Below are 23,453 nucleotides of genomic sequence, written 5' to 3'. Positions count from 1 at the left end.
GTTACTTATATAAAAAACCTTATTTTTATAAAATATTTTGTATATTTAATGACTGAATTTCACATAAAAATAACTATTTTCTCTTTCATATGAAATAAGAAAGAACTTTTATATAAATAACACAAAACACCATTATCAGTCCAGCAAGACTTATCTACTGCTAACATTTTTGACCATATTTAATGATCTTAAATGGGTTACAACTAGGAATATTACAAATGTCAAAAGAACATATAAATAGATCAACAGTTTTCACAAATTCACGTGAAAAATTTAAACATTCATAGAACAGTATGTAATTAAGTAGGCAATGTCAAACATATGAGACAATAACAAGTTAACTAAATAGAAATAAAAATGCAATGTCTGTCATACAGGATATCATTGCCCTTTCAAGTTAAGGGATCTCAAACAATTTTCAAGCACTAGCTGTGGTCTCTTCATCCTATGCATTAATACAATTATTTCTCCTAGTGGATTTATAAATTTTTAATAACTCCATTCCTTTTAAATACAAACCAGACAAATTAACTTTGTCCATACCAAGCCCCACCTCAAAGACAAATGTATAAGATGCTAAAGCAGTGGTGGAAAGTCCTTATTTAAATGATCCAGTGATTTTCCTTTATGATCCAGTATGCAAAGTGATATGTACATACTCCAAAGCATCCTCAAAATGGTGATCTTGAAAGGGAATTCTATAAATTCTGAGAATTTTTCATGGATTCCTACAATCTATCATTGTTTTTTCAATGAATACAATTTAACAAATATTAACTAAAACTTATTAAAACAGATTATTTTAAAGAAAATTGTGAAAAATATAAATTTATAGACGATGACTTTAAAGCTACGTTTAATTTTATTTTGAGTTGTTTTTATACACTTATGTCCAAAAAATAAGCAAATTCATCCAATCCATATATAGGAGTCTAGGCACTGTCTTCTGAATGATTCTTGTTAGATTAGAATGTAGAGAGAATGAGAAACTCAATGCAGCTCCATGAACATTGTGGAAAGATACCAGTTTGCAGTGATGGTACCATAATCTGGAGTAGCATTATACTTTAATGGCAGCATTGAGCTCTACATTTTACTTTCTTGTACTGTTATAGAATATAAAACATGAGGAAAGTATGATAACTGATCAAATTTTGACCGCCCCAATCTTTTTGAATTTTTCAATTTTTTTACACTCCATGAACCCCTTCCTAAGGACCGAAATATATTTGGTCACTGTAATATCAATGAATATTTCACAATAGGCAGAAAGCATAACACAGCCTGTGAATTTAGAGAAAACACAAAGTCTAGAACACCAAATAAACAATTTTCACAGAAGAGGATCAAAACACATCAAGCACAGATCTCTACCACCTAATTAGAAACCAAGACCTCCGCAAACTGAATTCAAGATCTTTTTGCAAACAATTGTCATGAGGGTTTGGGAGGTAAGCTGCTTCCCTACTCCATTAAATGACGAGTTGTCTTGAAAGTTTATTTATAAAAATTTTGCCAAAAATTATGTAATGATTTCTATTTTTTGATTGTTTGTTTCAATGTATGTATGCTGTGTTGATATTTTGAATTAAAGAAACATTTTCCTTGTGATGTTTACACAGGGAAAGGATGACTCTGATACCCAAACTGGGGAAATGATGACTATCATATGAGTAAGATTAATGATTCCATGAGATCAAAACTGCAAAAAACCTCAAACAGAATTGTTGTGTATGTATTGGCATGTATTTTGCATTATGTCTCAGGGCTAGATGAACTAAACATTTTAAAACTTGGCAGGATTGTTTCTATATATGGGGCATTAATATATTTAATTTTGGGAATTATAAGTCAAGAGAGAGATAGAGGGGGTCATGTGTCATATCTTGATAGGACAGAGAGTGAAAATTTTACTCATTATTGGCATTTACAACTTATTTAAACTCACTTCTATGTCAAAAATAAGGCTTTTATCTTTTTAACAATAATATAAAAAAATTATTTTTAATAAAATTCCATAACAGATGGCACCATACACAATTTTTTTACACACTTTTTGAAAAACAAAAATTATCATAATCTAACAAAATTATATTTTTATAAAATGACAAGCAACTTATTAATTGTGACATTGTCACAATGCCAGGCTGCAATTTTTAATTTTTTTAATTTAAAATACAGTATATGCTTTTTGCCTCAAATTAGTAGCGGCTTGCCCCTGTATATCATACTTTCCGTTTAACAATAGAGTCATGTCAATCATCCATCTAACACCTTTCAGGGGAAGATTTTTGAATTGAAATAACACGACTTTTGGTTTGCATTGGAAATTCGTATATAGTTAATCAAGACCTCCTGTCCCTAATGTTTCCATATCTGGTCTCGTCTTCCATCTATCTAACTCTGTTCTCAAGATTAAAAATAGACAGAGATGACAATAAGAATTTATAGCCATGATTTTTTTCAAATTGCAACCCAATAATAAAAGTAAGTTTTATTATTGGGTTGCAATTTTATTCATCAATGAGTCACATAACTTTTCTAATATAAATTGCTTCTTGTTTGAATAACTATTTTAATTTTTTATTGGCTATTAATATGCCTCAAAACTAAAACTTATAACAACCACAAATAACTTTAAGTCGCATTAAAGTCATTTTTAGTCATTATGATAAGTTTTGGTTTAAGGCATGTTAATAGCCAATAGAAAATTAATATACCGAAAATTAATACAGTGGAGCATCGATTATCCGACTTAATTGGGGACTGGGGTTGGTCAGATAACTGAAAAGTCGGATGACCGAAAAGTATGAAAAAATACATTATTAGTATAGTGTATTAAGCCTGGTTTAAATACTAGCCTCTCTTTCATGGTCAAGCCAGTGCTGCCAGCTAAAACATGCAAAAATTTAACAAAAATAATATTAAAGTAGCCAAAACATAACCAAATATTGTAGCGCCACATCACTAGCGGTCATTTGAATTTGCCGACTAGAACGCGGTCGGTTAACCGATAAGTCGGTTAATCGGGGGTCGGATAATCGATGCTCCACTGTATATCTCGGCGGATAAGATGACCTTCAGATAAGATGAGGTATACATTTTTCTTGAAGTTTTATTGTTTTAGCATATATCTGTCCTATAAGACGACCCCCAAACTATCAACGGCCTGTGAATTTCATTTAGAGCAATGATCATCACTGGATAATAACACTGTATAGCATAAACGGAATTATGTCCTATTCGTAATTTTTTGAAAGGACATCAAATTTTATTTTCTTGCATCTGGCGGCACTGCCTTGCGATTGTTGCAAATATTCACATTGATTCGGGCATTCAAGTAATGACCTTGACTATTCACAAAAACATCATATGGCTATTCTATTTTGTGAACATACTCTACTCTCTATTAGTAAATAATTATGGTTTGTCCGTTTTACTATAATGGTTTTAATTTATATAAATTTCAATGTAATTTTTTTGTATCTGTCCTATAAGACGACCCCAGATTTTAGGGACCTTTTTTTATGATTCAACTATCGTCTTATCTGCCGAGATATACAGTAACTTTCCTGGCAAGAATTAAAATTATGTGTGGTGCCTTCTGTTATAAAAAGTATTTTAAAAATAAAAATCTCATATTATAGAATGGCAAAAAACTTTGTTTTTAAGATAGAGATGAGTTTTATAAAAAAAATTGTAAATGCTAATAATAAGTAAAATCATTAAGTTTGACCTACTTGAGATATGACACATGACCCCCCATATCCTCAACTCTTTGACCTTTAACCACCAAAATTTATTAGCATCAATGTCCCTAATACACCAACCTCTCTGCAAAATACTAGAAATTTTCAACAAAAGACACAGGAGTTATTGAGCTTCAAAGTGGATGAACAAAATTGTGCCAACTTACTTACAACCATCCAAACATCCAGGAAAAACCTCCAATTTATTTTTTTTTCATTTTTCAATATTACAAGGTCTCAAGTCCAAAAATGTAAAAATCTCGAGGGGTTATTTTTTGAATGACCATCATCTGTTACACATAACAGAGGGAAAGTAAACAACTGGAAAATTAAAAAGTTGTATTATTATTTAAATTGTATACTATAGCATAATTGATAATTATTAGACATCCTTCCTGAAAGTTCCTGTTAGTGTGTCAGGAAAGTTGTGCAAGAGCTCTCACTAGCATTTTTTACACTGAGTGCCATTATTGAAAAAAAGTACAGAGATGAGATTTTGGAACCTCAAGAGAAACTTTTTTGAGGGGCTATGGGTGAAGATTTCATTTTTATGATGATAATGTCCGAAAATTTTGATATCAACTCTTTAATATCCAGCAAAGCATTTATAGAACAAAAATTTTTCAGCTATTGATACTTTTAGTACCCATCGCATTCAAATCACAATTTTAAAGTATTAGATAAAATATGTATGAGCCATTGACATATACATTGAAAAAGTTTAAAATAAAATTACTTGAAATAAGATATTTATCAGTACACAAAAAAATAAACATTATAATTAAAGAGACAATATTAATTAAAAATATAATTGTTTTATTATTTTATTGTAAACTTTGAAATATATAATATAGATTATATTTGATTGCTTTTGTATAATTTTGCTATAACTAAACAATATTTAATATAAATTTAGGTTTAATTTATGTGAATATTTGTACATGTACTGTACATATACATGTATATAGAAAACAATCCTATGTAAATCACAATGATAATGCATTGTGATGGTAAACTTCTTATTAAATTTATTTTCAGTAATATTAGTTACATTTTACTGAATAGGCAAAAGTATTTTATTATTTTTATAATTTATCAGATATACAGTGTATATACAGTAGAACATGTTTAAGAAGTTCTGCCTGAAAGGTTTTCCCACATAATAAGTCCAATTTTTCTCTAGTCTAGGTATTTACACTATAAGATGTATGTTAAAATTTCCCACATAACACATTTTCTCCAAGTAAGAAATTCCAAAATATTGGTCCTATTGTCAATATTTTACCCATTAGAAGTTTCTGTTTAAGACAAATCATAATCTTTTTCCTCATCATAACTTTATCACTTATAAAAATTATAAAGTTTTAGTGAAGTGACTCCAGATGTTCATCACATTGGATATCAAACACCTGCACCTGAGATAGTTGCTGAATTAACTGGAGTCTTATTGTTTTGACATACTCTTTATCCAGTGCTGTCCATTAACTATTGATACATCATATTGACACTAGTCACTTCATCACCTGCTGGTCAGTGCATCTTACTATTCTACTATGTTACACTATATACAGTAGTAATATTCAGCGGGTTCGCACAGGTTCACCCAAAACCATTGTTAAAATTTTCAGTTTTCTGAACCTTGTTAAACACATGAAACATTTCTCAGTGGTTTTGTTTTTTAAAAAATATATTAAAATATACGTATTATACTCTGTAATACTACTAAACTAGAGCCTTATACCCCGTTCGCACCAAGCATTTCAATCTAGATTGTGAGCAAGGTCGGGGACTATGTCTTGGTGCGATCTCTCTCGACCGTTTCAATCTCGACTGAAACGAGGTTTAATCACAATCGATTCAAGAGAGTTCTTGAAACTAGATCCAGTCATAAGAGAGATCCCACAATCTCATGTGTGTGAGATAAAACAAGATGGCTGTGGAACACGTGTCAGGGTATGGACAGCAAAATAAAAAGGATATTGTATTTCAAGAGGTGATGACATCTGTCTATTATCAGCAGTGCCACTCGGGGTGAAAAATTTCTCTGCCTAAAAAAGAAAAAGAAAAAAAAAACAAAAAAGGTTGACAGCACTAATATACTATTGTTATCTGGTCTTTGCCCAGGGTCCCTTACGTTCCAAATACGCCACTGATTATCAGATATATCGCAAGAAAAGTATTGTATTTATTTATAGCCAAAACTTCCATTTTGTCTGTCAGTGATTGTTAGGGAAAAATTTTATGCTAGCAAACCCTTTGTTAAATATTTCGAATATCACCACTGACTATATGCTACTTTATATTACCTTGACATTGAAATAAAATTGATTATACAGATAAAAAAATTATTTTTTTTACAATTCCTGCATAAGAGGTTTATCCACCTAAGAAGTTTTTTTAGAGTGGTCTCTTCAGAAACTATTTAACAGGGTTCTACTGTACATGTATACAAAACTGCTCATCTATATATATATGCAAAAGTATATATACATCAAAAGTAACACATAACCGTCCCCTTAGGATGTAATATGAGTATATCAAACTTGATACACTCATTAAAAAGTAATAATAGTGTTTACATTACATAAAAACTTTTTGATCTTTGATTATTATATTTTTCTCTTCTATCAACATAACTACCAATTTTGCTCTTAATCAAGACTTATCACACCTGACCACATTAGAACTTCTTTATTCTTTAATTAACTCTGAAATGTACATTTTGCCCATTAGTTTATGGGTAGTACTTTTTGCCCTTAAGCTACACTCCAGAGTCCTACATTTTGTTAACACATCTCTAGCTGGAGTCATTTGTTTGTGGAATGCCACAATTTCAAGTCCTGAAAATCCTCACATCTTTGTGTTTGCTAAGGTACATAAGAAAAGAATACAAATGAAACCAGTAGTGGATAAGACCACATCACCCACCATTTATATTGAGAGGATTTGCAATCTTTTTATCTCTGATTGCCTTGAAACTTCCCCATTTGTTGTTAATGGCCCTGACATGTTACTTCAGAGATTACACAATCTTAATATGGGACCATGGGTGTTCTTTACAGTATTGGATTTCAAATATGTTTTCATGATTGAACCATGTTTTTGTGAACTACAAGACTTTCTATTCACAAATATCAAACACCATCACAAGTACCATTCGTTCTTCTTGGCATTGTCGCACTTGATCTGTCATTCCTCGTTCTTTACTTTTGAAGGAACTGTTTATCTCCAATTCAGAAGAGTACCAGGGACTTTATGTTAGACAATTGGAGGAGAACATACCACCATCTTTTGAGAACAATGTCTTATTATATTTGAGTTATGTCAACAACATTTTGATAATTTGGTGTTGTGAACCACCCCTACACAACTTCCTGGAGGCAATTAGTAACAACCCTTAAACAGTCTATCATCATCTCTGGAGCAAAGTAGTGATAAGGATCCAGGAAGTGAGCATTCATATCACTGGACTGGTCAAATTTGAGACTTACAAGTTAGACCTTATCGATTGTTATTCATGTAATGAATAAACTCATCTATATTTAGTTTAGTTTTCCAGATGATGCAGATATTATCTTTTATAGGTCTGAATGCAATGGAGGAACGTTGGCAAGACCTTTTGTTCTAACATATGCACTATCATCTTGCAGAAGTCCCCCAAAAAGAGGCTGCTCATGGACTTCTCACAGTTGGACGTATGTGATAATATCATATTGGAAAAAAGAGAAGTTATCTTAAATTTGGTAAATTTGATATGTAAGTTGGTGGTATGCTTGTTCCTTAGCATTTTGAAGTAACCAATTCCTTAGGGCACAAAAACATCTTTGCAGCCTAAACAAAGGTTATAAGGAAATAAAGTCTAGTACAGTGATGTAAGCTTGTTTATTTAATTTGAGTTGCTTCAACTAAATTAATTGTACAGTGTTAGATACTGTAAATCTGTAATATTTTAATTGCTCATTAAGTAAATTATGTAATGCATCCTGTAATATATGCATGAAAGGACAAAAATCATTCACATGTACTGTACATTGGAGGATGCATTACATAATCTACTTAATGAGCAATTAAAAAATTACAGATTTACAGTATCTAACACTGGACAATTAATTTAGTTGAAGCAACTCAAATTAAATAAACAAGCTTACATCACTGTACTAGACTTTATCTCCTTATACCCTTTGTTTAGGCTGCAAAAATGTTATTATGCCCTAAGGAACTGGTTATTCCAAAATGTTAAAGAACCAACTTATCTTAAATTTGGCACATTTGATGTGTTAGTCCTCTTGTTTCTACTTTCAAATTTACATTAAATTAGTTACTGGGATTGTCAAGGTTTTGATTGGTATACTTAGTTACAATAAATCAATTTTAATTATATATATATAAAGTTATTAAAAAATAAATACTTTCTGCACATATTTCTGCACATATTAATAAAGTATTTCTGCACATATTAGATTACTAGAGCATATTCTTATAGATGAGGCAAAATCAGCACTATATTCAATAAAGTACCTAAAAAAACCCATTATTTAATAAAAACTTTTATAATATATGAAGCATTTTTTAATTTGGCTTTTCTATGGGAACCATTATTAAAATAAAATGTCATTGAATACTTACTGTATTAGTACATTTACATTTAATTTAGGCCCAGTTTACATGAACAGACTTTCTGTGAAACAGCATCTATGCATTTACCTCACAGGGCATTGTTTTTCTGTACACAGAAAAACAATGCCCTGTGAGGTAAATTCTTCCATCTTCTGTCAACAGAAGATGGAAGAATTTGTTTTGAGTTGGCCAGTCACTACAAATGCTCATTACCATGCAGTAGTAGTGTAAATAAACAATCATCATCAAACCAATATATTTAAAGCTATCCACCAACTAATGCTGAATATTATCAGGCTAGAAATGGCTATAATATTAATAATTTATAAGACAATCTGGCACTAGAGTTAGCCATCTCTTGATAAATTTAATAATTATAATTTTAATTAAATAATTTAGAACTACTGGAAGAGATGGTGACTAATGCCTAACTACAGTGCCAAATTGTCTTATAAATTACTAATATTATAGCCATTTCTAGCCTGATAATATTCGGCATTAGTTAGTGGATAGTAGTAGTGTTCTTGAAACTTTGTTTTTTAAAAAGAAAAATAGAAAGTATTGGCAGCCAGTAGTAAGGAGTCATTTATTATGAGGAACATTTTATATGTTGTTTAACTAGCATTTCAAAGATAAATAAAAATGTTTTAATTACTTCAGAATGTTATTTCCAAGCTTTGATAAATTGTAACATACTCTAAAACATGTCTTTTCTAAACTCAATAAATATTCCAACATCTATCTTTTCTACATCCAGATTATTCATGTCAGATTGAGAATCCAGCTAGAATCACACTTTCTAATTCACCAGATATACATCAACTACATAGTGTACACACAACTGCCGTTTCTGCTCATATGAATTATTTGATATGATGCAACAACCCAAAGCTAATCTACAGCTACTGTGCGGCATCCATTCTGCTAAGGGCAACGCAGCAACATTCCACAGCCACAGACTTTCCAATTGGTGTGAATTATTACATCTAAATTAGTATGCCATAGCAATTGGCATGGGAATTGTGTGGTAACTACATTCCTCAGAAATCCTGCTTATCTGAACCAAGATCTTACATTGACACAGCAGTGCAGTTCTCTTATAAATGAAAACAAGCCGGTAACACATAATAGTACGCCCTTACATGCAAGGTATGATCTTATAAGAGAAGCAGAAAGTGCTTCAAAAGTACAAAAACAAGTAATTTTCACATGTAAGAGCATGCTTTTATTTGCATTGAAATGCAATAGATTTAGTAGATTACATAAAATGCAAACTTTGTATTTTAAGTTTATGAAAGTTGCATTATGACAAAAATAAAATCAGACTGATTTGATTGTATTTGAAAGAATCAATTAAATCAAATATTCTAAACATTTCTCGACATAATTTTATTAATTAGAATAACTTAAAGTTAACAAAAAATCACGATATTCATGATTATATATAATCTTATTTAAAGTAATCCAGACAATATTTGACTTGTATGCATATATGTATGTATGCTCTGATACATATTATCAACAAAATAATTATTAGTTTATATTTTTCAACTTACATTTGAAGTCATATACTGTATTTAATAGATATATAATAGATATTGTTAGCAATGTTGTGACGACATAGAATGTGATGTCTGATTTATAATTAAACAACTGTTTGCAAAAAATGAAGCCAAAAAATCCAGAATTCATTCCAGAAGCCAAAAAGATCCATTCCTTTTGATCTATTCTGGGGCAAATATGAGTTAATCCAAATTTTTCAGTACATTAATTAAATTCTTCCAATATTATTACATACAAGGTATCTATAATTAAAGTTCACCTATTCTGAGCAGTCTACAGTAAAAATTACTCATCAAAAGGTCACCAAATTTTCAGTGTCTTAATGAAGCCATGGGAAGGAAAGAGCAAAATAATTAGTTCCAAATATCATCATTGGGGACATTTTCCTAAGCACATTCTGCTCACACATCATTATAGGATATTTAAACATCTTCCACAGAACCATTTTCATTGACATTCTACCACCATTGAAAATGATGTTACAAGTACAAGAATGCACTTTACTGGTGAAACTGTTTTACCAAAACAATAATTCACCAGAAGTTTTGGCAGAGATTTCAGTCTTCGAACAGGTTCAATCACTGCTAATGGTCTACAAAAAATTATTGTGGAATTTGAACAAACAGGACTGTTGGAATTTGAACAAACAGGACTGTGAAACTCCAGAAGACAAAAGCATGTTGCTACATTGTTCCAAGATCTGAATCCATGCAATTTTTCTCTTTGGGACTATCTGAAAGAACTGGTCTACTGTGAAAACATCTTTGGCAAATCTTAAAAAAAAAACACTAAACTGCACTGGAGAACACCAGGATGTGTAAAATACTGCACTCTTAGAACCTATAACTGATGTAATATAAAAAAATAAAAATTAAAGGATGTTAATCACCACAAACATTTTCAAACTGCTGGGACACTTGAAGAAGAACTTTCTTCAAGTGTGAGACTGAATTACTAATAGGACAGAGCGAACCGTTAAAGGAAAAAAGGGGGAAAACAATAATAAGGTGTTACATGAGACGTGTGCGTGTTCGTCTTGTTGACCCAACATGACCTTAAAGGTCGGAGTCTTGTTGACCCAACATGACCTTAAGGCCATTCAAATCTACAAATCGTCTCTCAATGATAACTGCATCAATTTTAAGATCATGTTGGGTCAACAAGACAAACACACACACGTCTCATGTAACACCTTATTACTGTTTTCCCCCCTTTTTTTCCTTTAACGGTTCACTCTGTCCCATTAGTAATTCAGTCTCACACCTGAAGAACTCCCAGCAGTTCGAAAACGTTTGTGGTGATTAACATCCTTTAATTTTTATTTTTTTATATCACACCAGTTATAGGTTCTAAGAGTGCAGTATCTTAAAAAAAGCATATCAGACCACTTATGCAACATTTCAAGGGATACACTATGTTCAACAATTGAACATGCTATTGTAAGATTTCAAATAGTAGCAGAGAATGGCGGACAGCATATTGAACATGTTTCACCCTGATTATGCAAATCATTTCTGTACTACTTTGTGATGTTCAGAATAAAGTATAAGTTACCCCTGGTAGTGACATTTTAAACTAATTTTTTTTGTCCTCATTCTTCTTCCCATGGCCTTATTAAGATGTATTGAAAATTTGGTGACCTTCTGATAAGTAGTTTTTGCTGTAGACTACTTGGAATAGGTGAACTTTAACTATAGACATCATACATTACTTTGATATAATTTCTAATACATAAATTTTTCTACAACTTACTTTCGGTAATTTCTTGATTTTGTATATATATATTTTTTTTATTCAACAACTTAAAATGATTTAATTTTAATCACTAGTACTGATAACTTCACTTGATAAATTCATTTAACATGAGTGTTGATTTAATAAATTTCACAATAGTGAGGTAACCATAACAATATTTGATATTTGTAACCACAAGTTTAACTATTATAAATATATTTGAAATCTTAATTATATTATTAAATATTGTTTATTGATTGTTAATGCCTTACAAGTAGAAATACTAATCTGTAAAATATAATTAAACTACATTAGTTAAATTGCTCACGTAACAAATTATAAACTAAAAATTATTTTTTTTAAATTAATAAACAGGTTTATAGAGATTATCATATTAAATTATGTAATCAAATAGTAAAAAATGTGTGTTTATTCAATTTGAAAATTTAAGCAATTCTTTTTCCCTATCATCAATTCAACTGCAATTTCCTTTCAAATGTATAAATAATATGCACACAATTATATACTGATATGAATATTTCCATATCTGCATTTACTTAAACATAAAATAGATATTAATTTACATATTAAACAATTCAAATAAATCTAGCAATTTTTATATTCTATATCAAGAAATCATTACTTGAATTTTCGGTTAATGTTACCTATGGTAGAGAACATGGCAGCTCGTCTCTGAAACAGTGGGGACGCACGTTCTAACCTAATCTATTCTAATAAATTACCATAATTATTGCCAACCAAATTATTAGAATAGGTTAGGTTAGGTTAGAACTGTGTCCCCACCGTTTCAGAGATGAGCCGCCATGTTCGCTACCATAGGTAACATTAACCGAATTTTCCAAATTATATATCTAGAAACAAAGTTTGATTGCTTATTTATACATCATTTGTGTAATTTGTTTAAAAGTTTTAAAAGTAGTCATATAAATCCAATAAAAATATTCTTTTAGATCAGCAAACAAGCTCTTTTAAATACAGGTATGCACCACTTAAGATTATAATGGAGCAGAAATATTCATAGCAGCCTGTATGTTTTCTATGTTCTTTCTTACACGAAAAACCTTGACAATCCCACGGGTAGCCCACTATCGGGTGACTTATGCGAGCTAGTGATCAGGAGACTTGAACAACAAATAATCCCGTCATTCCTTACCAACATCCTCCTCTACAGGAGGTATGTAGATGACATCCTTATCATATGGAAGGCAGAACCAGACATAAATGAGTTTATCAATGCAATGAACACCAACGGGTATGGGCTAAGAGTTAAATTGGAACAAAAAAGCAACACCTCCGCACATTTCCTCGACTTGGACATTCAAATAAGAGATAATAAAATCACTCATAAAGTATTTTACAAACAATGCCATGTACCTCTGTTCATTCCAGCTTCCTCGGAGGATCCATATTCGTATAAGATAGCGGCTTTTAGGGCACTAATTAAGCGCGCATTCACGCACAACTCGAAGTATGAAGACACAGTGGCCGAGCTAGGCCGTATCCAGGAAGTGGCATCTCAACACGGTTATGATAGAAAAATAGTGTACAACATGGCACGCAAGTACGCACGGGGAAATACTCGTAACAACCTACAAGCTGGGGTAAGATCCGCAGATATTAGTGCAAGAAAAATAGTTGAGTACAACCACCATTTAGATGCGATATACAGAGAAATCGCATCCAGCACCCGAAATAAAATAACTTACAGGAGACCGCGATCAGTTTACAGCTTACTTCGAAATGGGAAGGACAATTTGGACATGAAACACGCACCGGGCGTATATGAGGTTCCCCTGTGGGATGACAGATTTAATAGAAGTCTGGTCTACGTGGGTTCGACCAAACGCTCCCTCCATCAGCGACTCCGAGAGCACAGGTACGACATTGCCAATAATAAACTATCTACCACACTGGCAACGTATGCCACACAGCAGGGAATCACTGCCGACCTCAAAAACGCCCGTATAATCAGAATGTCACAACACACGGACCAACTCAGAACGCTGGAGACCCTAGAGATATATAAAGCGGGTTTGCACAACACGTGCATCAACTACAAGGATGCAATCAACATCTCGCAAGCATGGAAATTTTGCTATGAGGGAATCCCACACCCACAAATAACTTAATATTGCATTAATTGTTTTAAATTTAAAGAGCGGTGAACGTAAATAGTACGCAGGCGTAGATAATAGATAATAGCTCGTGCATAATGTTCCATTTTTATCTTCCAATTTCTTTGATTTCAAAAATTGGAATAGAACTCGCTTTGGTTTCTTGGTTCCATTCACGGGCATTTGAAACTACCTTTGTGCTGTGCCTGATGAAGACCCCGAAGGGGTTGAAAACGTTAGCAGTTGTATATAAAAACACTGGATCGTCAAGGTTTTTCGTGTAAGAAAGAATTAAGTTTCATCCAGTCTACAGGAAGAAGTATAGATGTTTTCTATGTTAAGTATTTATGAATCTAAACCTATCTAAGTAGTATTTTACAATTTTTATATATATAGCCTATATTAGTAGTAATATATCATATAAAATTTGTCTATGTATATTATGGTATTTGCCGAACAACAAACTCACTTATTTTTTATTGTATCGATGAAAGTATAAAACCAGTAGAACATTTACTGTACGAAAGTCTCACCATTTTAAAGAAAATGTCAAAATATTTTGTATCAGTATCAGTGATGTATTTAAATTTTATTTTACTTGTTTTGATTTTAGGTCTTTTAGTATGCAAGATCTTTTGTTTATCCTTTTATTATAATCCTGTATACAATATTTGTTTAATCTTTATAATAGCTACACTATCTTATGTATATAAATCCAATAATATATATATGTGTATATAATTGGATTATTGGATATATTAAGTCCAATATGTTTTTTTTAACTTTTTTGTTTTCATTATATTTTTTTCATACATTAATGCATTAATGTATATTATATCATTTCATAAATCATGATTTTTATTCTTTGTTATTTTTCTGGTTTTAACTATAATTCATTGTTGGGGCTTTTGTTAATTGGGGTGAATATCTTTTGACAGATGACAGTTCCTAATTATGTATAAAATAAAATAAATAAATTAGTAAATTTACCATGTAGCCTATGTAAAAGTTATTACTGGAAGTGGAAAATATCAACCAAACATCATAATACATAGAATAAAAGCAAAGAAAGCAGTACAATTCTAAAATAATAAATATATTTGTGTTTGATTCAAGCATTCAACAAAAATTTTCTTTTTACTACACTAAGAAGAAGTTATAATGCTATAAACTTCTACATTTACAAGACAATCAAGCACCACGATTGTATAAATGTACATTTTGAGAAAAATTCCTAAAAATATGAATGATCATTTCAGTTAAAAAATAGAAAACAAATGTTTAGTTTATTATAATATTAAAATAATAAGCAATAAAATCTAATTGAACTAATTATTTTATATTTAACAATTAAAAAATCTACATAATTTTAATTATCTATTTACAAATTTAATAAAAATAATTATATTTAAAAATAAGTTTTTCCTATATTTTCATTAGGTCATTGTGTTGAGGTTGTTTTACTTTTTAAATCGACAGTAATTTGTTAATGACCTATATATATGAGTGTATGTGTGTTATATACATACATACAGATTTTCTTTTTTTTTTACAGATATATCATATACGATAAATCGAAATAGGTTTCACCCTTGATAATGGAAACGATATTACAGATCCTTATGAAATCAGATTACTACGAGAAAAAATATTAACCTAATGACTGATTTATGCGGTTTTCTTTTTTTAGAAACTAAATATCGAAGAAGAATTTCGTCATAACAGAGTATATGGAACTCAGTTACTTTAGATCAGATATACTAGAATTAACTGTAACATACTGTACTTATGTATAACAGAATTAAAGAAAGAAAATGCCAATTTACACCGCAATTACACGTATTTTTGAAGTAGATCGTGTTTGATAATTATAAAAATTCCGAAAACATTTTTAGCTTTAACAATCTCTTACCTTTCGCTTTGGTACCTAGCAATGAAAGGCTGTATTTAATCAAAAGATAATCTATATTAACGTCGATAATCCAACAATGTTATCAACACAAACGCCTTTCCAGCATCGGCAGAACGAAATGCTGTTTCCCTTTACTCCCGTATGTCGTAATACAGCCTATGTACACATGCAATTACGTCACTAAAAGTCCTTGATGGTTGCGACCTCTAGCGCCAACGAAATGCTGTGACGCAAATCGGGGATTGTTAACGTAATTTTTCGGGGGGTTGTTTTTATCCCACCCGACAAAATGTTACAATTTGTATAACTCTACAGTCATTAACCTATTACTGTAACTAATAGAAATAATAATTTTTCAAGGCCATTATATCATCTAGAAAAACAACTCGATAACGAGGCATATTGTTGTATGGAGTACGTCACACGTAACTGATAGAAATCCGTATAAAAATATTATCGAATTGTACCATTGTTAATTATTTTGATTGGTTCTCGATCATGTAATTTTATACTATCTATATGTATCTATCATTTCAAGAAACGGTGGTAATATTTTCATCTGGATTTTGGCTTATTATAGCTTTAAAGATCCTTCCATTTCCGTCAAATCATAATAAAAATATATTTAGCCAATGATTATTGAATTGGTTACATAATCAAAAATAAGTGAATATGTAGAAGATCAGTGCATTAGAACATTAAATATATGAAAGGATTTGACTAATCTGATGTAACAGTGTTGAAAGAACACTCGTGCAGTGTCTTATGATGACGGTTTATAAACTCATAAGATGCTCAGTATGCATAACTGCTAGAACTGATATTAGAGGAGACCCGAATTAGAACGTGCAAACATACATTCACTCTTGCACCATCGTAGATGATGCCATTAGCGCTGTGGATGAAGAGTAAACTCTTACATAACCTATATACGTTTACCGCAGCCTATTTATTGATATGTGCTTTTTCTTCAGGTTTTTATTTAGAAAGTGGCCGGACTTCTCTCTGATTACGTTACTGAAGATGCTTCGATATCATTGTGATATTCAAGTTTCATCTGTACTTATTTTTTATTGAGATATTAGGAAAAGAAATGTTTATTTGTTTTGAAACTAGAATGCCTAAGCTAAAACTTGTTTAGATTATGTGTAAATCAGACTAATACAAAAATAATCATGAAAACTTTTGCAATGAATATTTATTATTTTTTAATATTGAATGTTCAGAACCTAGAAACATGATTAAGAAATTTAAAACAGTGAAATTAGTGAACGGGCAGATAATGTTAATGTCCTTATCCTCATTTAACTTTCTCAAATTTTTATTGATATTTCTCTACCTCTTTTTTCCTTTAGCATAATGAAGTAAGATTGTTTTAATTATTTTTCTAACGTATAAGTCATTTATTAAAATAATAATTTATATTTTAATATATGAATATAATGGTTTAGATGTAACAGACATTTTAAACGGTTTGCATATTCTAATGATTGAACTTATATAATAAAGTCTGTTGATGAAATCTGTACTGCTGATGAGGATGCACTGATAGATTATGTTATTAAATTTTTTTCAATATAGCCTTATAATAATTCTGATCAAAGAGAGGGAGTAAATTTGTAACACGAAGGGCGCCATCTCAGAGAAAAGCTATCTTGTCCAAAAAATAAACACATATTTGAGTAAGTGTGGCCTATATAATATTAATTAAGAAAAACTAAATTTTTGTTTTATATCCTTAAAGTTATTATTATTTTTAAATCTACATGATAAATATACAGTTGATAAATTAAGTAAACATTAAATATTACCGATGAATTAATAAATTAATAGTCTTATGACACTAACTAATGATAAATAAGTCCTTGTCCCGATTAATAAAACAATAAGAATTTATGACTATAATTAATAAGGAATAATTGGCTTTATATTAATTAATTTTCATAAATATAAGTTAAATTTGAAACAGAATTCTGAGTTATTATTTTTGATGTTATACAAAATATGTTGAGGTTATACTTAATAGTTTTAACCTACTCTAGTATGTTGAAAATAGGTTTAATAAGCTTAAAAAATTTTGTAAAAACTGTAAATAATATCTAATATATCAAGCAAACTATGAATTACGTAGTAATACTAAAGAGGCATGATTGTGAAACAGAATTTCATCGAAAATAACTCATTCATTTACTCTAACAATAGTGAGGAATAAATAATTTAGTAAATTTAAATTATTTATTAAAATAATAATAATAATTTACGGATTGCCAAATTTGTGAATATATTCTTGAGATTTAACAAAAAGTTTTAATGGCTTGCATATTCTGAATGATTAAACTTAAGTATATGTAATAAAATATATTGATAATCGGTCTGTTGGTTTTAGTGGGATACGGCAATACAACACATGAGTTATCTTGCCAAGAGAATGCTTCCTGGTAGGACTTTCTATGGTAAACTGGCTCCTATTTAGGTTATTACAAGTGTGAAGAAAACCGGAAGACATGTGGCCAGCCGATTTTGCGGCGTAAACCCGTTACGACCTCAACAATTTGTTAGTTTTATCCACTCGACCACTGGTGGGATAGAATCTCCAGGATCCAAGGATTAAGCCATTCTGGAGAGTCAGAGTAACTGGACCTTTATTAGTATGGCCTAACAACCTCATCAATACATTGTCCACCAGCAGCCGAGTGGATATAATCACTGAGCACATAATCGGTTACCGGTTTGGCCGTCTCGGGGATGGCCACGACGTTTTCCGGATTTACTTCACATTTGTAATATACCTAAATAGGGACCAATTTCCCAAAGTTTTCCAGGGTGGTTATCCTTGGCAGATCGCCCAAGTACTGCATTGTCTTTTTCTATCAGTCTAATCTAATCCTGGAGATCTTATCCTATGGAGGTGGCAGTCTGGAGTCATAAGAGGATCCGAATTCGTAACTTGATCTATCTTCGCGGGTTATTCCTGAAACCACACAATTCGGCCCTTCTGCTGTGAGCATGGCGAAAGTAGTAGTTAGAAGTTATTTTAGAAACTGTTTTCATGAAAAGCATTGAAATTAGTTTGCAAATTATCTAAAGATGAAAATGAACTTGTTCTATTTCTATTCTGATTTTAAAAATTCAATGAAAGTTTAATTTGAATTGATTATATCAAAACCTGTTCGTATCAAATAAATCTTAAAAAGTTGAAGATTATTCATTAAGATCAATATTTTGAAATATTACAGGTTTTTCTTCATAAAATAAGCTTTGAAATCTTGATGTACTCATTATCAATGGAGCTAGATATATAAATAATAGCTTGAATCTTGCTCTTTGAGTAATATGAATTAGATTGATGGTATAAGGGCAACGCAACACATAGGCGATCTGTCAAGGGAGAGAGTCTCTCTGAAGAACTTTCTATGGGAAACTGGCCCCTATTCAGGTTTTTGACGCTTGAAGAAAACCTGGAAAACTCCACGTGGCCGGTCCGTTGATTACGCACGAACCCGCGACCAGTAGTTATCAGTGTTCAGTGATTTCATTCACTCGACATTCATTCACATCTTAGTTTATTGTATTATATTATTCTATATACAGTGCGTATTAATAAACTAGGTTATGAATCCTACCCTTTAAAAAATTCTGTGCAAGGGTCTAGCTAGTAGATATCTGAACTATTTTGACCAATTAATAACGTTACACGGGAATCCACTGTAAATTTTTTTTAAAGATTATTGATTTTTATTTATTTATTAAAATTATGTATAGGCCTATGTATATATTAATAGTTTCCATATTATCTAGATTTCTGATTCTCATAAGATAATTATATTCCTAATAATCCGATGCTTTACGATCGATTACTAAGAGCACGCAGCTATTTATATTGACATTTTATTCCATTTCTGATAAAATTTTTATGTAATTGTAGCAGTTTTTATTTGATAGAAACAATTCATAATTGCTGTTCTTTTCTTTTCAATATAAACTATATTCAGACCATAAATGAAATGTTGTTCGTGCAAAGTGAGAATAGCATTACATTTCATTCACCTAATTAATTTTAGAATTTATTTCTTTTTTCGTAAGTAATTTTACATATGAAAATATTAAATTCAATATAATAGCAAGATAATTTTTGCTATAGAATCGATATATCACTGACCAAATTTATATAGTACGAGCAATTGTCACAATTATTGTATTGTGACATCGTCACAATATCGGGCTGCAATTTTTGGACTGAAATCTGAAAAAATTATAGACCTATAAATTCCCATTGTCTGTCTTTCCTTAATCACGAGAACGGAGTTAGATAGATGGAAGACGATGTCAGATATGGAAACCTTAGGGGCAGGGGCCCCAATTAACTATATACGAACTTCCGATCTAGACTGGAAGTCATGTGATTACAATTCAAAAATTTCCCCTAAATGGGATTACATAGATTTCGGACACGACTCCATTGCTAACAGGAAAAGTATAATTTACAGGGCAAACCACAGCTAATTTGAGGTGGAGAGCATATATTTTAAATTAAATATATTAAAAATATCATTAAAAATTGCAATGTGACGATGTCATAATAAAGAATTGCTCGTTAATCATATTTTTTATTTATTTAATTTAATATGTATGTTCTCCGCCTCAAATTAGTAATGTCTTCCCCCCTGTATATTACACTTTCCCTGTTAGCAATGTAGTTGTGCCAGTCATCTATGTAACCCCATTCAGGAGAAAATTTTTGAATAGTAATCACATGATTTCCAGTCTAGATCGGAAGTTCGTATGTAGTTAATCCGGCCTCCTGCCCCTAATCTTTCCATGTCTAGTCTCGGCTTTCATGTATCTAACTTCGTTGTCGAGATGAAGGAAGGACAGACAGTCAGACAGACAACGACAGAATTTATGTCTACAATTTTTTTCAAATTGTAGCCCAATAAATCTTAGATACTGATGTGCATAACATTGTCTCTCCTCTTGTGGATAAAATCACTTAACTAGTCACGGTTTCGCGCCTTACCAATGGACTGGTCCGATAGTTTTCCGGGTTTTTTCACGTGTCAACACCTAAATACGGTCAGTTACGCAAAGAAAATTCTTCCGGAAGGCATCCTTCCGTTTGGCAGATCATCTTTGAGTTGCGTTGCTTTATTCCATCAAGTCTTTCCTCTTCCATACTTACGTTACATCTTATTCCATCCCCTTAGTATTCTATGCTTAATTTTATCAATTAGAGCAGAAAGAGTCCTTCAAAAGATATACTTATAACGATGTTAATGTTTATTTTCACTGGATTAAGGTTTGCATATTTGACAAACGAATTTTTCTCTATTTTCACCAGAGTGCAGATAACAACACAGTTAATGCTTCAGGAATGTAAGCAGAAGTGATTAATTCGTTGTGTATTTAAAAGTAGAATGATGATTCGCTAATAGCCACTAATATTCCAAAAATTCTGCTTGATAGAAATATTTCATTATATATATCAAAGACACAAATTTCACGTATAAGATTAAACAGGATAAAGTGATCATTCCAATGTTTATAATAATAAATTATTTAAGTGTGGAAAGTATTATTATAAAAGAAAAAGCTGATCAAAATTTTTATTCATTTCTACACTCATCATTTCACAGGTGCACTTTTTTCTGATTTTCCTATTGACTCTTTAGATAAAGTGTTTGAGATATTTCTCACTAAATTTCCTTCATTTGAATAATCACTTTGTCTAAGGATGTGGATTTATTGGAAGATTAAAGATAAACGACATACTGGATCGCGAAGACTGACTTGCTTATTTGGAAAGTGCTAAGGAAGATTGGATAACAGATGGGACAACACAACACGCAACACGTAGGCGATCTGCCAAAGAAGGATGCCTCCTGGGAGGACTTTCTTTGGGAAACTGACCCCTATTTAAGTTAGGCACGTGAATAAAACCACGAAAACTACAAGCGGCCAGTCCGTTGGTGAGGTAGGAACCCGCTATCAACTTCCAGTGTTCAGTGATTTACCTGGTGAGAAAAGACTTAAGATTCAAAGATTCTAGCCATTTTTATAACTGGAGTCTCAACAAAATAGTTGCACTTTTTCTGATTTTTCTATTGACTTTTCCAGCAAAGTATTTGAGATATTGCTGATAATATTTCCTTCTGAATAATCGCTTTGTCTAAGAATCTGGATTTATTGGAAGATCATCTAAAGATAAACGACATACTGATCGTCCAGGTGCATGAAAACTTGTGATCTCTTTCTTCTTTATTTGGAGACTGATACCTCGTGCGAAAAGATTTAGGATCCTTGATAATTCTAGCCATTTTTATATCTGGAGTCTCAACTTCCTGTTATTTTCGTTTCGCATCACTTCACCTCACTATTATCATTCTGTTTTAGTTTTTGTTTTCTTTGTAACAGATAAAAGTAATTAACAGATTATATTTTTAGAATTTCAAATAAAATTTCGAATAATACATAGATTTTTAAAATTAATTTTAATTAAAAGTTATTTTTATGCAATAGTGTAGTGATCTATGACAAACAGGAATGAACCTCAAAGCGGAGAATAATTAGACAAGAACGTCATTATATTTTCGAAATTATCTTATTTAATTAATAATAATGTAATATTTTAAGCAGATAATTAGATTTAATAAATATATTATAATCTTCAACACAAACAGAAAGATTAAATTAATTTAATTAATATAAAAAAATTTAATGAAAGATTATTTCCGTTTGGCTAGCTTTCTCATAGAAAATGCCTTTAGGGTGGATTTTTCAATAAACCAGAAATATTAATTATATATTTATATTTCTGGTTTATTATTATCATTATTGTAAATGTATATTTGACTAGTTTCTTCATTATATTTTAATAGTAATTATTTTATTAAATTAATATACATATGAAATATACTGTATTTAAAAAATCAAAATTTGAGTTCAATTTCGTTTCATAAAATTATGCTCTTTTTGAAATATCTTACTAATGTAAGGGTTGGATTAATGGAAGAAGGCAACTCAACATTAATGATCTTCAAGGGGATGCATCCCAAAAGACTCTCTATGGGAAACTGGCCCTTAGTTAGTATTGACATATGAAAAACTCGGAAAACTCGATATGGCCAGCCCGTTGGTGAGCTGCGACCGACTACCATGTTCAGTAGTTTTATGCATTTGGCCACTGGTCTCTTTAATATCAGTTCTAGTTATGCTACTGTTCGTATCCTGTACTTTGAAATCTTTAAATTACAGGTATTTTAAATAATTACAGTAATAGTTGCTGAAATGTAAAAAAGATTTAAGTGATTATGATAATTTTTAAGTAAAAGAATTCATATTACAGTATATTGATTATTTGGTTAAAATATCATAAAAGATAACAGCATCTCTTACATATTACATATTTATTCAACTATTAATTAATTATTCAACTATTTATTATTCAAAATAATTATTCAACTATTCAATTATTATCTTCAACAAATTAATAACCCATTTTAGAACATTTTATGCATAAAAAACTGTAAAGGAACAAATAAGACCATTAAAAGCCTTTATATAGCCATTGTAAGATGATTGCATTTGGTAAAATAATTGGACAACAATATTTATAATAAATTTTTCTGGATATAAATACAGTAATTGTATTTTCGATATACGAGTACAATTGTGAAAAATATAATTTTTTTTAGTTATTTTATGTATAAATTTATATGTAGATATAATGTATGTATATATGTGTAT

At 30.8% G+C, this 23,453-nt stretch overlaps 2 protein-coding genes across 2 annotated transcripts in view; one reads left to right on the top strand and one right to left on the bottom strand.

Annotated features, from left to right (window-relative positions):
• Cpr (Cytochrome P450 reductase) overlaps window positions 1-15,871 on the bottom strand; it is a 39,311-nt gene extending 23,440 nt beyond the window's left edge. The window contains exon 1 of the mRNA XM_067288162.1: window positions 15,711-15,871. The gene's annotated coding sequence lies outside the window, so the exon portion shown is untranslated. The remainder of the gene's footprint in view (window positions 1-15,710) is intronic.
• On the top strand, window positions 12,923-13,813 carry LOC136989843 (uncharacterized). Its single transcript, XM_067288126.1, has one exon. It carries the CDS (start codon window positions 12,923-12,925, stop codon window positions 13,811-13,813), a length of 891 nt encoding a protein of 296 aa, XP_067144227.1.
• Window positions 15,872-23,453: the final 7,582 nt, after the last annotated feature.

This window comes from Centruroides vittatus, unplaced genomic scaffold, assembly GCF_030686945.1.
Source record: "Centruroides vittatus isolate TY-2023 unplaced genomic scaffold, ASM3068694v2 scaffold_769, whole genome shotgun sequence".
Lineage (NCBI taxonomy): Eukaryota > Metazoa > Arthropoda > Arachnida > Scorpiones > Buthidae > Centruroides > Centruroides vittatus.
Note: the sequence above shows the minus strand (reverse complement) of the source record. Positions and strands in the feature narration are given on the sequence as shown.

Excerpts from the sequence above, each read along its gene's own strand:
- LOC136989843 (XM_067288126.1), top strand. The coding sequence starts at position 12,923 with ATGAACACCAACGGGTATGGGCTAAGAGTTAAATTGGAACAAAAAAGC.